This window comes from Marmota flaviventris, chromosome 1, assembly GCF_047511675.1.
Source record: "Marmota flaviventris isolate mMarFla1 chromosome 1, mMarFla1.hap1, whole genome shotgun sequence".
In the NCBI taxonomy this organism is placed as follows: Eukaryota; Metazoa; Chordata; class Mammalia; order Rodentia; family Sciuridae; genus Marmota; species Marmota flaviventris.
Window position 1 is genome coordinate 170,789,705 of NC_092498.1, and position 15,477 is coordinate 170,805,181.

General features: G+C 36.8%; 1 protein-coding gene across 3 annotated transcripts in view; it reads right to left on the reverse strand.

Moving 5' to 3' along the window:
* Cfap20dc (CFAP20 domain containing) overlaps positions 1-15,477 on the reverse strand; it is a 224,492-nt gene that overhangs the window by 121,664 nt on the left and 87,351 nt on the right. For all 3 annotated transcript variants that reach the window (XM_071609232.1, XM_071609235.1, XM_071609231.1), the window contains 2 exons: positions 11,717-11,831; positions 1,627-1,783 (listed from right to left, as the gene is read on the reverse strand). In XM_071609232.1, coding sequence (XP_071465333.1) covers positions 1,627-1,783; positions 11,717-11,831 — 272 coding nt within the window. The remainder of the gene's footprint in view (positions 1-1,626; positions 1,784-11,716; positions 11,832-15,477) is intronic.

Here is a 15,477-nt window from a genome sequence, read left to right on the forward strand (position 1 = left end):
CACTTCTTGAGCTTATGAAACTTGCAACATCTTTCATCAGTTTTTGTCTCTTTTCCCATCCTCTTTATCTTAGGTACTTATGCCTTTTTTAAAAAAAAATTATTCCTGTGATTTTAGTGGTGCTTGAGGAAGGATTAGAGATTAAAACATGCATTTAACTTGACATGTTTGATCTGCTTTTTTCTTTACATTTTTATCAGTCAGGTTATGAACCATCTCCCATGATCTGATGTAAATAGTACACATTTCTTTCTGTACATTTTGAGGCTTCTTATTAGCTGGGCTCCATTTTTAAAAGTAATATCTTTCACTTCCCCATATAAGACAAGCAGCTGCACTTTATGGCATATAAGACAAGCAGCTGCACTTGATGGCTCCTGATCTCTTTGGGGAGCTGTGTTTTACTATCACAAGAATTTATAGGCACAGTGTCCTGATGCACAGAGTGAGCCACATAAGGGTTTCCTGTACTGTACACCTACACTCATGCAGATGGAGCACAAGTCTAAACTCTATAGAGATAAATGTCTAAAATAATCTCCTATGACATCTTATGAGCAGCCCTGCTTCTTGTGCTTCTAGAGATTTGATATTAGATAAATAATCCCAGATGAAAAAAACAAAAGGAAGTATCAGTTTTTTTTCAATACTTTTGGTTGTTTAAAACCATTTCGCAGGGTGATATTCAACTTATGAATTCTAGGTGGCTGAGTCACTTGCAGAATATATTTATTAATCAATTATGGATAATTTATATATATTTCTAGTCTCTCTAGGACTAATTTTAAGAGGAGCTCAACTGTCTATTTTAACGTGATCACTAGAAGTTAATATGGTTGCTGCCAAATGACTTCATGAAATGTACACAGAGTAAAAACATAGTACAGACAACTGCAGAACTTTCTGGAGGCCTGCTATCTTTTGCATACCCCTCCTTTTGTGGTGATTTTCCCACACAGTGAATCCTGCCTCCAAAGTCAGGAATCAGACATGAGATTTACTGGCCTCCTTGGCTGCTTACTGAGGCTCCACAAATCAGACACAGCCAGGTCAGACTTTGTTCACTGAGAAGAAATCAACTTCTGGAGAGGGTGGCAGAGAAGTAGGCACTTACTATCAGGAGCTGCTGTAAGAGAAATTCTGGAACCCAGAGCCCCGTGTTATATTGAGTCTCATGGAGTCTGCATTGTTGCAGTAGCTATGGGGGAGGGGTGTCCCTGAAGCAGTATTGTGATAGGACTTGAATTTGTTCTTGGCTCTAGATACTAAGCCTGACTCTAGATATCCCTGAAAGTCTATAAATTCGCTATTTCCTTAAATAAATCCCTTTTCTGTTTCAATCACCTTAAAAGGATTCTGTTGTTTCCAACCAAGAATCCTAACTCAGATGACAAAGTCACCATAAACAAAGGAGAAATGAGCTACAAAAATAAAGATTTTTTTGTGATATTCAGCTATAGTAAAAATAAACATTTGATCCAGAATAAAGAAATCAACATGATTTTGAGCAAATTTACTTTAGCAGACATAAAATCAAATGGCTACCACACACCCATACTATTCCAAAGGCATGCATAATGTAAAAAATACAACAGAGAATTTTAAAGTCGTGATAGCAAAACATACCATCTTTATCAGCAGTGTCTTGAGGCTTTGATTTTAAGGTGAAGATTTTTCGTAGCTTACAGTTTGCTGAGACAATAATTCCATCCAACGACTGGAAAACTGCTCCCTTGAATATTTCACTGGTGAAGGCTACCAAGTCAATGCACAGATTGCACCACTAAGATGGAGAGAAGCAAAGGAGAGTTAAGTACCTTCCAGAATCACCTAAATGAATGAGCCACCATGTGCAGAGAGACCAGAGGGTTGAGGCAGTTATGTGGGCCAGCCAGCCCCAAACCAATTTCACCCTATCGCTGTCTTGGCTTAAAATTTTCTTAAAAATTGCTTTGAGGGCTGGGGTTGTGGCTCAGCGGTAGAGCGCTTGCCTGGCACGTGTGAGGCACTGGGTTCGATCCTCAGCACCACATAATCCAAACTATACATTGGCCATGTGACTCCAGAGTTCCCATCATGAGACAAGACTCTTGTCTGTATGCACTGTGCTGGAGGGAAGCTAATTGCAGGTGTGTCGGATCACTTAAATCTTGAAAATCAGGCATAAGTAGCCAATTGTTCCTTTAAGGGGCCTAATTTGATCACAATTAGCCACTTATATTTGATGGAAAAAAAAAGGTATGGATGAAATTGGAAGCTGGGTTTAAGCAGTAGCCAGTGTTGTCTACTTATAACCAATTAACCTATTGTACAGAAATAGATTCTTCTAAAGAATTTGTAATTATGCCTGGCATTTGCCAGTTTTAAAGTACTCTTGCAGGCACTAATTTCTGCCCATTAAACAATTAGATTCCTCAGTACTTCATCAAATGAATCCTCTAAATGGTCTGACTGAGTTAAAGAAAGAGGGGAAAAAATAATCATTTAGTGAGTAATTAAGACCTATTTAAGATTACAGGACAAAGGTAGGAAAAATTATTTTTGAAATTAAAATCATACCTACTTCTTGGGTTCTATATATTGGGCCCTTTTATTATTTGTTTAGGAGCACAATTTACAAAAGTTTCATCACATAATTTTTTAAAAGGCAAAGCTTTCTATCAAGGAATGTCGACTTTAATATGGAGGCGAGCCTGAGAGTGTTTCCACAGCAGAAAAGGAAGAGAATGTGGTAAGATATTGAGAAAGCGTATGGAGATTTTGTTTTTTACATGTTTCAACAGTTAAACTTATATTCCAGGCCATGAGGAGGCTCTGGTTTTTTGGGGGTCCAGGAGTCTGACATAAGCAAAGGTAGGAGGTGGGACTGTGTTGTCATGGTTAGCAGGATGACAAGCGCAGTGGGTATTGGGAAGGTTTGTGGTGGGATTGGCCAGGGAGGCCAGGTTCTGGACCAACTGGAGGATCAGGAAGAAAACCTTGAATCTTCAGAGCAAGTGCATCTGAATAAGACGATCCTTCTGGTCCAGAGGGGAGGCATGCATGTGGCACATTACAGAGGAGGCCCATGATGGGCAGGTGGGGAGGTCTGGAAAGCCTACTTTTAAACAATCTTTTAAAAAAATTCAACACAGTTTTATATGCAAATGCAAGCCAAACAGTATCAAAAGTTTTGAACAAAATACATTACATTGCCTTGTCATGCTTCCTCTCATCTAATCATGCTGTCATCTCAGATAATTGTTTTTTCTTTCTGTATTTAAAAATAATAGCTCTTCATTCAGTACTTTCAGACACCAGCTACTGCCTTCCTGGATGGTAGATAAATCTTTGAGCTCATTCACATGCACCTGACTTCCCCCACTTTATTCTCCCTGGATAATCATCTCTCATTTGCTCTTTTTTCTTAAAATCTATGTTCCATGTTTTCCTTATTGTGAATGTCAGTGTCATCTACCATTGAGGCAAGTGCTGCTCCATAAATACTTCCCCTTTTGTCATACAATTAAAAAATTTTTTAGAGTTAATAATTGCCATTTTTATTATCTGCTTTATTTTCTTTGATTCTAAGTCTCCCTACATCCTAGAAAGGCTTGAAGGTGACCCCTAAGTTTGGATTTGAACAATGAGTAAGGTTTGTAGGCCCGGGAGGCGTGCAGACAGGCTGGGAGTTTCATCTCAGGGCCCTGCCCGTGCCCTCCCCGCTTATCTGAACCCTCCAGCTGGCTTTGCCATCAGCTCTGCTGGGGAATCAGTGCCTACCTCCTCCACCAGCGGAGTCCCCAGAAACCAGGCCCTTACCCATGACACACTTTCTTATTCATCATGTTCATGCTGCTTTTATTCTCTCTGCCAGGACTCAGGCTTCGGGAAAAGTACCCAAAGAATAACTGTGCATATGTGTGTGTATGGATGACTATAGGAAGAAATGAAAATCCATTCATGCCTACGCTCCAATATTTAATTTTCACTCTTTATAGTCACTCCACAAATGAAAGTCTGGGAACTGACATCTTTACTTAATGAATCCATTTCCTGGATGTATAGATAGATGGTTCCTGAAAAAGATGGGGACAACTTTCACAAATCCCTCTTGGCTTAAAGAAAATGGAAATTATTTTTTTGGCTTAGTTGATATTTATAAAGGTTCCAATTTTCATAAGCTTCAATAAATACTTCCTTTCTCATATAAATGCTGTGATATATTTTCCGAAGTTTTGGAAAGGAGTCTAGACTCTCTACTACCAACACGTGGATTATCTGAATTATGTAGTTGATCTTTATAAAATATTATTTTAATTATTCTTGGTGATATCATCCACTCTTACAATCCTTTTCTTTGACATCGTTCTTGATCTCTAATCACTTTACACCCATGTGAGACTCTAGTCCGGCAGGGAAGAACTCTCAACCTAAAATGTTCATAATTACAGGTTCTTAAGAAGTATACACCAGAAAAATAGAAATCTGATAAAGAAAAGACAGTTCTGTTTAGCTTGTTGATGATTAATAATTGAGTTTATGCTATTTATTTCCAGCAAGAAATTTTGCATGAAGGAGTTGACTGGCAAAGGGTGACAGAATGATTCAAAATGTGAATTTCTAGTTTTTACTGATTAATGTCTTGGCAGTGTGGATTTATTACCCTGTTGAAAGGACTGCAGATTCTATGAAATCACACACACACACAACACACACACACACACACACACAAATTCAAATGCACACAATAAAAAATTTATTGGTTGTCTCAGCACGTTTTTTTCTTTTTTGGGGTGGGGGCAGGTACCAGGGATTGAACACAGGGGTGCTTACCCACTGAGCCACATCCTTAGCCCTTTTTTGTATTTTATTTAGATACAGGGTCTTGCTGAGTTGTTTAGGGCCTCACTAAGTTGCTGAAGCTGGCTTTGAACTCTTGATCCTGCCTCAGCCTCCCAACCTGCTGGGATTACAGGCGTGAGCCACCGTGTCACCTGTCCCAGCACTTTTTGACTCCCCATAGTTTTTGATATTCTATTTGATTCCTCCTATTTTTTCTCCCTTTACTATAGAAAGGTCTCAAGATAATTGGATTCGTTTTGCCGGTGTATAAAACACCTGAGTTACTACTAGCTCCAGCCAGCAGTGTCTTTAAAAAGGAAACAACAAACAAGAAACCACAGTTTTACAACCTGGAAACCCTAAAGTACATCTCTTACAGAATTCTAGAACTACTTCCTGTTGTTGGGCCCCTACAATGGTATATAAAGAATGGGGTTTTAAGGACCTTATTCCTGTCTTTAAATTTTCATGATAGACTTAATTTTTCAAGAGAAAACCAGCTTATAAGAAGTATGTTGCTTTATTTCCAAGTACTTGGGAATTTTCCAGTTCTTTTTGCTATTATTGGTAATTTTTTCATAGTTACAGAACATACTTTGTATGTTTTCAATCTTCTAAAATTTGTTGAGATTGACATAGCTTCACATATTGTAATTCTTGGTGAACATGCACTTGAAAATAATGCAAATTCTGCAGTTGTTAGATGAAATGTTCAACAAATGTCAAATAGATCAAGCTGATTGATAGTGCTTTTCAAGTGTATATCCTTAGTTATTATCGGAGTTATTCATGTTATTTCCGAGGGAGGAGTCTTGAAATTTCCAGCTCCACTGTGCATTTATTTTTCTCCCATTAATTCTTTTAGTTTTTGCCTCATGCATTTTAAAGCTCTGTTATTAGGAATGTCCACATTTAAGGTTGTCAGATCTTCTTGATTTAGTCCTTATCATTGTGAAATAGCTCTCTTTACACACTATCCCATTGTCTTATAGTCTTTTTTTTTGTCTGTTATGAATATAGGCACCCTAGCTTTTATGACTAATATTTGCATGGCATATCTTTTTCCATTTTTAATTTATGACTTATTTGTTTTTAGATTTAATATGCACTTCTTAGAAACATGCTATTGTATCTTGCTTGTTAGATTGGTATTCAATCTAACAATCTCTGCCTTTTAATTGGAGGATTTAGTCCCTTTGTGCTTAATTTAATTATTTTGACATATTTAAGATTGACATCTTGCTCTTTTTTTTCAATTTGTCCCATCTGCTCTTTGTTCCGTTTTCTATTCCTCCAATATTTTTGGATTAAAAGTAGTTTTAGTGTTCCATTAATCTTAATGGGCTCCTTAGTTATACTTCTCTATCATTTTGCCAATAGTGGCAGTAGAGTTTGCAATATTTATCTTTGTAATCTAACTTTGTCTAATATTCCAATATCTCATGGATAAGCTCATGAGGTATGCTACCTTTTCATCATTTTTTAGTGTTATTGTCACGTATTTTGACACTTATAAACTTTACAATTCAAACATTGTTTTTGTTGTACATAATACTTTCAAAATACATGAAAAAGAGTTAGATTTACCTACATATTTATCTTTATTAGCACTTTTCATTCTCTAATTTAGATCTACATTTCCACCTGGTATATATTTTTCCAGTCTTAAGAACTTCCTTTAATATTTTTTGTAGTGTCAATTTTCTAGCAATGAATTCTTCCATCTATTTGGTCCCCGAAGCTCTTTATTTTGCCACAGTTTCTGATGAATATGGATAAAAAATTCTAGATTGATAAGTCCTTCCCTGCTCCCCCACCCGCAACCTTGTACCATCTCACTGTCTCTTGCATCCTTTCTAATGGGAAGCTGGGAACATGGTAGTATTCTTATCATTGTTCTGACATCATATGAACCTTTTTCATCTGGCTGCTTTTAACATTTTCTCTTTATCACTGATTTTCAGAAATTTGGTTATGACATAACATGTTCTTTTTTTAAAATCTGCCTGTTCCTCAGTTTTCAGTTTGCTGAACTCATTTGATTTCTATATTTTTCAAGTTTCAAAAGGTTCAAGAATTACTTTTATGAATTTTCTTCTCCCAGCATTTCTTTGCTTGCCTTCTGGTACTACACTTACAATCTCAGTAGAGTGCCTGACCTTGTTCACAGCTCACTTAGACGTTGCTCATTTCTTTTGAGCCCCCCACACTTCACCATATGTTTAATATGGGTAGTTTCTATGTTGCTGACTTCAATTTCATTGATATTCTCCACTGTTTAAACTAGTGTTAAAAACATCTAGTCAATCTTTCATTTCAGATATTGTATGTATTTTTTAGTTCAAGAATGCAGATTTCTTCTCCTAGTTTCCATTTCTCTATTGTAAGTTTATATTTGTTCTGACATTATGTTCATATTTTCCTTTAAATCTTTGAAGATATTTGCAATAATTGTTTTAAAGCCTCTGCTTCTGCATCTGTCATCTTTGTCATGCCTAAGTTTGTTTCTATTCATTGATTTTTTTTTTTCCTCTCTCCTGGTCAGGGGCTCATGTTTTCCACTTTGCATGCTAGTAACTTTTTTTTTTTATTGTATGCTGGACATTGCAATTGCTATTGTATGCTGCTAAGCTGCTCAATTTTATTGTCTTTTTTAGAAGAGTTTTAAATGTTGTTCCAAGAGGCAATTAATTTATTTGTCACCATCTCTGACTTGGCTAGACAGGTCTGATATTTTCCTTCAGTAGCACTGGTATTTGGCACAGCCCATTGTCAGTAATTGTTTACATATTTGTTTTTTCTGCAGTTTTATAATCTACTTAAGGAAAAAGGTCATGTGTCATTCACTTTGGGATTCATGTCATCTGACATAGGCCTTGGTCCACAGTAAGGACTTGATAAATACTCATGAATTGAAGTACCTCTAAGTTGAGAGGCTTTTTATGACACCATATTCACAAGTTAATAAACATGGGTTCACAATGAGAGACAATAGTGAAGCAGTAACAACATTGCCTAGTATCAATTGAGCACTTACTGTGAGCTCCATATTATTCTAAGTTATAGCTCATTTAATCCAAACAACTGCTCTTTTAAGTGAGTTGTACCACTGTCAGTGTCTGATGAGGAAACTGGAGCACAGAGAGATTAACTGACTCGCCCAAGGATCTTCAGCCAGGAAACTTCTGAACTAGCTTCAGAATGTCTGCAGTCTAGGTCCAGTGGCCTCACTTCAAAACCCCAACAGTATGCTCCCTGTTCATTTGATTTGAAAATGGGGTAACCCCTAATCTGGTAATCATCTGTTTTCCAAACAAACTTTCTTTGAATTAGTTGTATTTCCTTCTGAATTAATTGTGTCTCCTCCAGCAGAGGAAGGCATGGAACAGCAATTCCTTCCCCACATATCTTCCCCACAGACTGACAGATGAATAGGGAGAGAAAAACGGATACTTGTTAACAGATGAGGTGAAATATTTACAAACTCTTAAATAAGTACCATAAACATTATAGTGGATTCTCGGTTAGAGATTTTATTGAGACATTCTCTAATTGTATCTTTTGTGTATCTCTAAACCACCTTGTGCCTGCATGAATCTGCCACCTCCATTTCCTTCTCATGCTACTGAAGAAATTAAATATTGTTGAAAACCCCAAGTTTCCAAATCACTGGCTCTATGAGAAACATTCTTTGAGGAGAATGGGAACTTTTGAGTAGAAGTTTTAACAATGTAATACCAGACCTCTATAAAAATACCATCAAGATGTGGTTCAAGAAGGTACAACTCTTCAGGAGTTGTACCCATTTAAATGACAACGATTTAGGCATTATTTATCATATTTATGTCTCCAATGAGTGATTTATTCTGAATGACATAATTGAACTTCCTATTCAAATGGAATTTAATTTATTATACATTTATACCTACTTTAACAGCAAGATGTTGATGTTCATCTGACACCATCACCAACTAACTGAAATTATATTTAAGAAGTAAAATTGATTCCAGTGAGTTCCGAATAAGTGGGTACTTCCATTGTTTAATCTGATGGTTATTAATTTTTTAATTGTTATTGCCATTGAAAACTCAAACATATTGATTGCTATAATTTAAATATTAAAGTGACTCCTCAAAATTTAGAATAGCATGAAAAATAAATCGGAAAGATTAACATTTAAAGGTCATTGAACAGAAAGTGGCCTATATGTAAATATTCATGTTGGTTTAGCTATAAAAATATTAACTTTAATTTTTGCCTCTGGCTACGTAAAGGCTTTAGTCCAAAGAACCAAGGAAGAATGGACCACTTGGCAATTAAGTTCTAAATCGGGTGTGGCAAGCAGAACACCTGGAGGGCCCAGGCAGAGGACTTGAATGAGTGAAGCAAAAGGGTCTGCACGCACCTGCGCACTTTGAGAGTAGAGAGGACTGAAGTTCATTGGACCACGCCCAGCTCTCCAGAGAGGGTGCGGTTGCCACTTGGCTCAAGCTGACTGTTGTGCAAAAAGGCAGGCTCAGTGGGTACAGATGTGTGTTTTTTTTCAAAAGAGGTTAGAAAGCAGGAACTTTATTGTGAAATCTCCTGTTTTCTAAAGCTGATGTGCTTTTAGAATGCTGTTTTGAGGTTTACCAACAAAAATATCCACTAGTTGCCAAAGGACAGAAAGACACCTGTCTGATTGGGAGGAAACAGAAATGAGGGCAAGGATTTCTTAATATGTGTTTGAACACTCCTGAACATTTGTGGAATCAAATATGAGGAGCATATTTAGAACTTTGGCCAGGAAAACCTCATTATTTTTAACTTCTATAAAGCACATCAAGACTTACTTGTTTGTTCAACAAACATTTATTGAGCACTTTCTATGTGTTACGTACTGATAGGGCCTAGGGATAGAAGCCCACTAAGACATGCTTATAGTATAATGGGGGAGACAAGGAGATACTCAATTAAAGTGCACAGTGGAGAAGTATTAGGAAGGTTATGAAATTGTGAATGGCGAGATGTCCCCAAAACATCTGATCCAAGAGGGTGAAATCACAGAGGGCTTCCTGGAAGAAATAGCATTTAAAGAGTAAATGGGATCTATAATCCTTGCCAAGGGCTTACTATACCAGCATTATTCTAAGAACCTTAGATTTATTAACTCATGTAAATCCCCACAACAGCCTTAATGGTGGGTGTATACACTTCATATTAGCTGCATCTTATAGATGAGGAAAATGAACATAGAAATTTGTACAGGAGTGTCAGAACTCAGATTCTAAGTTCTTAACCTTTATATATTATTTACATTACATATTTAATAAAAATGTAGAAGAATTGTCAGAGCCTAGATTCTGTGCTGTAGTAGGGTTCAGAACCCAGATTCTCTGTTCTTGCTCTCACAGCATATACCACATATAAGCATATGTGGGAATTCTGTTGACGTGGGTCGTAGCTCATTCAGCTACATACATTTCTGATGTTGGTTCATACCATTCCTTGCTGCTACCACCTAGTCTTCACTAACTTTAATCTGTAATGTAGCAAATGGTCTCCTCAACTTTGCTTTCCTACCCTTCCAAATCATTGCAAATATTAATCTTCCCAAAGCCAGAACTGACTGTATTCCTTTCCTACTCCAAAAGCTTTAATGGGCTTCTTTTCTCTATCATAGTGGTTCCCAAAGAGTAGAACATGTACCATCTGGGAGATGATTTTAGATATTATATGGGAGTGGCATTAAATGACATTAAATAATCACAGAATAAAAATTTCCCTCTTATCAATATTCTTTCAGTCCCTAACTATGCCAGAAATAAATATTTTACATGTATCTAATCCTTAATAAACTTTATTTTAAACAAAGAACAATCCTCAGAATAGGGCCTTTAATAAGAAACCCTATTTAGCTAGATATTAAAATACTATGTTGGTTTTTGCGTGTTTATTTTAGATTTTATTTTATTTTATTTTTTTGCAAACTGTACTGATTTTCCATTCCTCAGAGCGATACAAAGTTTTCTTTTAAAATAAATTTCAGCCAAAGGAAAGTGAGTCAACTTAAAAGAAAGCATCAGGCATATCCTCAAACAGGTAATACATAAACATGGTACAGAGAGTAGTAGCAAAATGACTTAAATTTGAGAAATACTGCTCAGTCAGATCAAGCCCTTCAGAAGTTACACAACAGACCTGCAATCTCCTGAAATCTATTAGGCTGTAGCAGGACTGATATTTCTTAGGTTATTTTTAAGGCTGGTAACAATTACTAGTTCTGTGTTCTCCAAAGATGGACTGCTATCCTCCAAAGATGGACCACTGTCCTCCAAAGATGGACTGCTGTCCTCCAAAGAAGGACCACTGTCCTCCAAAGATGGACAACTCTCCCATAGAAGATGGACCACTATTCCTCATAGATGGACCATTCTCCTCCAAAGATGGACCACTGTCCCCCAAAGACAAACCATAGTCCCCTAGAGATGGACCACTATGCAGCCTACGTTTTTGCCTATGCTATTCCTTCTCTTGGAATGCCTGGCTCTCCATCTGTCCCTGTTGAGATCTTCCAGTCCTTCCAAGGGCATACTAAGTGCTCTCTCCTTCATACAGCCTTTCCTCTTCTGGTAGCCAGACAGATTTCTTTCTCTTTTACAATTCTTTCCACAGTTCCAATAGCACCTTTTCTCTCCCCTGTACTTTCTATCACAGGTTGGTGACATAGTGTTTAAACAACATTCTTTCACCTAGTAGATTTCAAGGGAGAGGAAGGAAGGGCATGAATTTTCATTTTTTTGTACACGATGGTACTGAACAAATGTCCTCATATTAGGACATCACAGTAGGCCCATGATTGGTATTTACTCTATAAATTTAATATTTTAGGCAACATTTGTGTGATACTTACAATTTTGCGCTTGATCATAAAGAGTGGGATTTTTGCATGAAGAGGGGTTGAGGATAGTTCCTTATGGACCGTTGATAAATACAATCTTCTTTTGATGTTCCCTAAATCAGTAATTCTAAAAGAAGAGACAAGACAGAAGAGACAAAGACTCCCATCAATTTAATAACCACTTCTTTGGATCATCATTAAAATGATATAATTTATCATATAGACCCTTTCCAACAGGGAGTTCGAACACAGAATTTTAGAATTGCCGTTTTCTTTTAAGAAGTAATAAAATTTCTTCCTTAGATTCAAAGTGCTCAGAAGCCTGAATATATAAATCCACTTAATATGCTAATTTATTTCAGTACTCTGCAACTAGATTTCCACTGTCCTCCAGCCTATGAAAAAAATTCAATTTGTATGAACTGAGAAACTGCTAGCCTTTAATAACCATGCTTGTTCCAGCCCCTTAAGCTTGTGTTATCTTGGGACATACTGTCACCTACTAAATAGGAAAACATTATGGGTTTCTTTCCCTAAAAATGCACCTGTCATTTTATATAGGCTCTTGGTCTGCTTAGAGATACACACAAAACACCGAATGTCGGTTTCACTTCCTAAGCACATATCTTCCAACTAGAATTATAATACACAAGCTTATTGCTCACTCTTCAGGTCAACCTGCAGTGATACCAAGGACACTGAATTTGAACATCTTTAATAGATTTAGACCACAGCCATGATCACAAAGATTAGGTTTGCTTCAAATTGATAGAGGCTCATTTTTATGTTCTGCTTCCTTTAGGTCTCAGAGGTAACACAGCGGGCTGAAAATCTCCAAGCCTGTCTCAGGCTGCTATATTGTAGAATTGATGCTTTCTTGAAAACTGTCCTTTCATCTGAGAATAAATGATTTTTTCCCTGTGTTTGGCAATTTGGTCTACGTGTATTACACTGCTAATTTTCTAAAAATTAGCCATCCTCCAAAGAGATGTTTCACTGAAATACACTATTGTCAATATTTAGTATAGAATTAACTATTTTTAAAAATCAACATAGCCTTTTCTATAGCTCTTTCACGTCTCTTCCTTCCAATTTTCTGATTTCATCTTTTGCCTCCCTCTAAAGCAGTCTACATACCCTGTTGTGGGAAAAATGTCATTAAACAATGTCAGGAATAAATGCAGCAAAAATTAAGTGAGATGATTCCAGGGTATACTCCAGACCTAAAAATTCTGTTCTTCCTACACTGAGACCTCATAAAGCTTTAAGTCCATAATCAGAATATTTTAATCAGCCTTTTCACCACTGTGACCAAAACATCTGACAAGAACAAATTTAAAGGAGGAAGGGTTTATTTGGTGTTCATGGTTTCAGAGGTCTCAGTCCATGTGTGGCTGATTCCATTGCTCAGGCCCCAAGGTGAGGGCTGAACATCAAGGCGGGAGGGTGTGGAGGAGAAAAGCAGTTCAGGACATGGCAGCAAGAAGCAGAGAGATCTCTGCTCACCAGGGAAAAAATATAAACCCAAATGGCACGCCCCAGTGACCTACCTCCTGCAGCCACCCCCTACCTGCTTACATTACTGCCCAGTTAATCCATATCAGTGGTTAGGGTTAAGGCTCTCATAACTTAATCATTTCACCTCTGAAAATTCTTGTACTGTCTCACACATGAGCTGTTGGGGGGACACCTCATATCTAAACCATAACACAGAGCTAGAATGTCACAGTGTTAACACTACTGTAGTATTATACTTAGATGCATAAGTAAATGCAGGATCTCATTCATCCTAAGGCACAATCTTGAATGTGGCATGAGCACATGGTGGGTACAGGGGGTACACCACCAACCACTGAAGTGCAGGAAGAAAACATTAGAACTTTCATCCCATCCTTTAAAAAAATGTTATTTTTAGGCACATTTCATTACATAGTAGTTCAGCAACATAGATTTGTATTTTCAAGGTAAATGAATGTACCATGTGGTAGGTATGTGTGAATATTTTACTAGTGGGGTATAGGATTAAATACGTTTGGAAAGCATTGTCATCAGGACGTGCCTAGGTCTCTCCTGTAAGAAGTTCTGATTAGGGAAGAGAGGGAAAGGCTCCTGAGACTCAGGAAAGAAAAGGAAGTGAAAAGAGGGACCGCATAAACCAAAGACTCGCCTGTGACATGATTTTATTAAAGGTTTCCTTTGCTTGTAGGGATAAGAGTGTATGATTTTTATCAAAATTACTGAAGATCAAACTCCCAACAGAGAAATGTGTCAGTATACTGTCACTTCATTGGCACATGGAACTTTAGGAACATTCATTCATTCCTTCTCACATTCAACAAATGCTGAGCCAGGGAATGTGCTAGAGACACATCAACAACACAATGGTGACAAAGACAAGGTCCCACCCTCCTGGAGCTTGTATGCTACTGGAAAAGTCAGGTGATAAAAGTATAAAGAGACAAAATAGTTAAAAGTTATCCTAAATTCGATGAAAGAAAGAAATAAGAGACTAACTAGAGGATAGCAAGAAATGATCTACTTTAAGCCGCACCAGCAAGGTCTGAGCTGGTAGGTAAGGAAGGGAAGAACATGAGGTAGAGAGGTAGGAAGGAGCCAAATCTTGCAGGGCCCTTATGCCAAGGAAAGGAGTGTGTAAGAGGGCCACATTCTAAACTACACAATTAATGGATATAATAAACATAGTCACGGTCTCTTGTGTTGCTGCTGGATGACAGTTGTGTAACTGAAATGCACAGATTTGAGTGTATGATCAGTGTATTTCATTGTTTGCATGACTGTATACATTCATGTAATTACCACTCTGGTGAAAATATAAGACATGCCCATTAGCCTAGAAAGTTCCCTCTGGCCCCCTCTAGTTGATCCTCACCCATGGGCAAACACTCTGTTATCTGATTATTAATTTCTTACAAATGGAATGGTGTAGAATATACTCTTCTTTGTCTGCTTCTTTCATTTAGCATGACATTTTAAAAATTCATGCTGTAGCACTGTATCAATGGTGATATTTTAAAAAATTGCTGAGTCTTATATGTATATCCAATAACTTATCCATTTTCCTACTGATGGACATTTGAGGTGATTTCAGTTCTGCTTTCTAATGAATAAAACCTGTATAAACATGCTGGCAAGATCTTGTCACGGACATGTATTTTCATTCTCTTGATAAATAACTAGGAATGGAAATGTTGAGTTCTTGAGGAAAATATTTATATAATTTTATAGAAACAGCTTTTCAGGGTGGTTACAATGTTTCCACACCCTCACTTTTTGATGCTATTAGAATTTTAAATTTTAGCCATTGTTAGTTGGTATGAAATTTATATAATTGTGGTTTTATTTGCATTTCTCTTTTGACTAATGATATTAAGCATTATTGTAATGTTGACTGATATAGCTCCAATTGTGGAATATCTGTTAAATCTTCTACTCAACTTTTATTGTGTTGTTTTCTCATAATTGTTAAAGTTTTTATACATTTTGGAGACATGTTCTTTGTCAGATATATGTATAGTGAATGCTTTCTTGACTTACATACACACACACACACATGTATATATATGTTTTGTGTGCATATATGTATGTGTGTGTATATATATGTGTATATTAATTTAGCCATGTGTTCTAGTAGCTTTCATATATTTCTGAGAATTTTCTACATTAGTAATCATGTCCTCATAGAATACAGACTTCTTCCTTTTCAGTCTTTATGCTTTTTGTTTAATTTTTTGCTCTATTGCACTGATATTTTA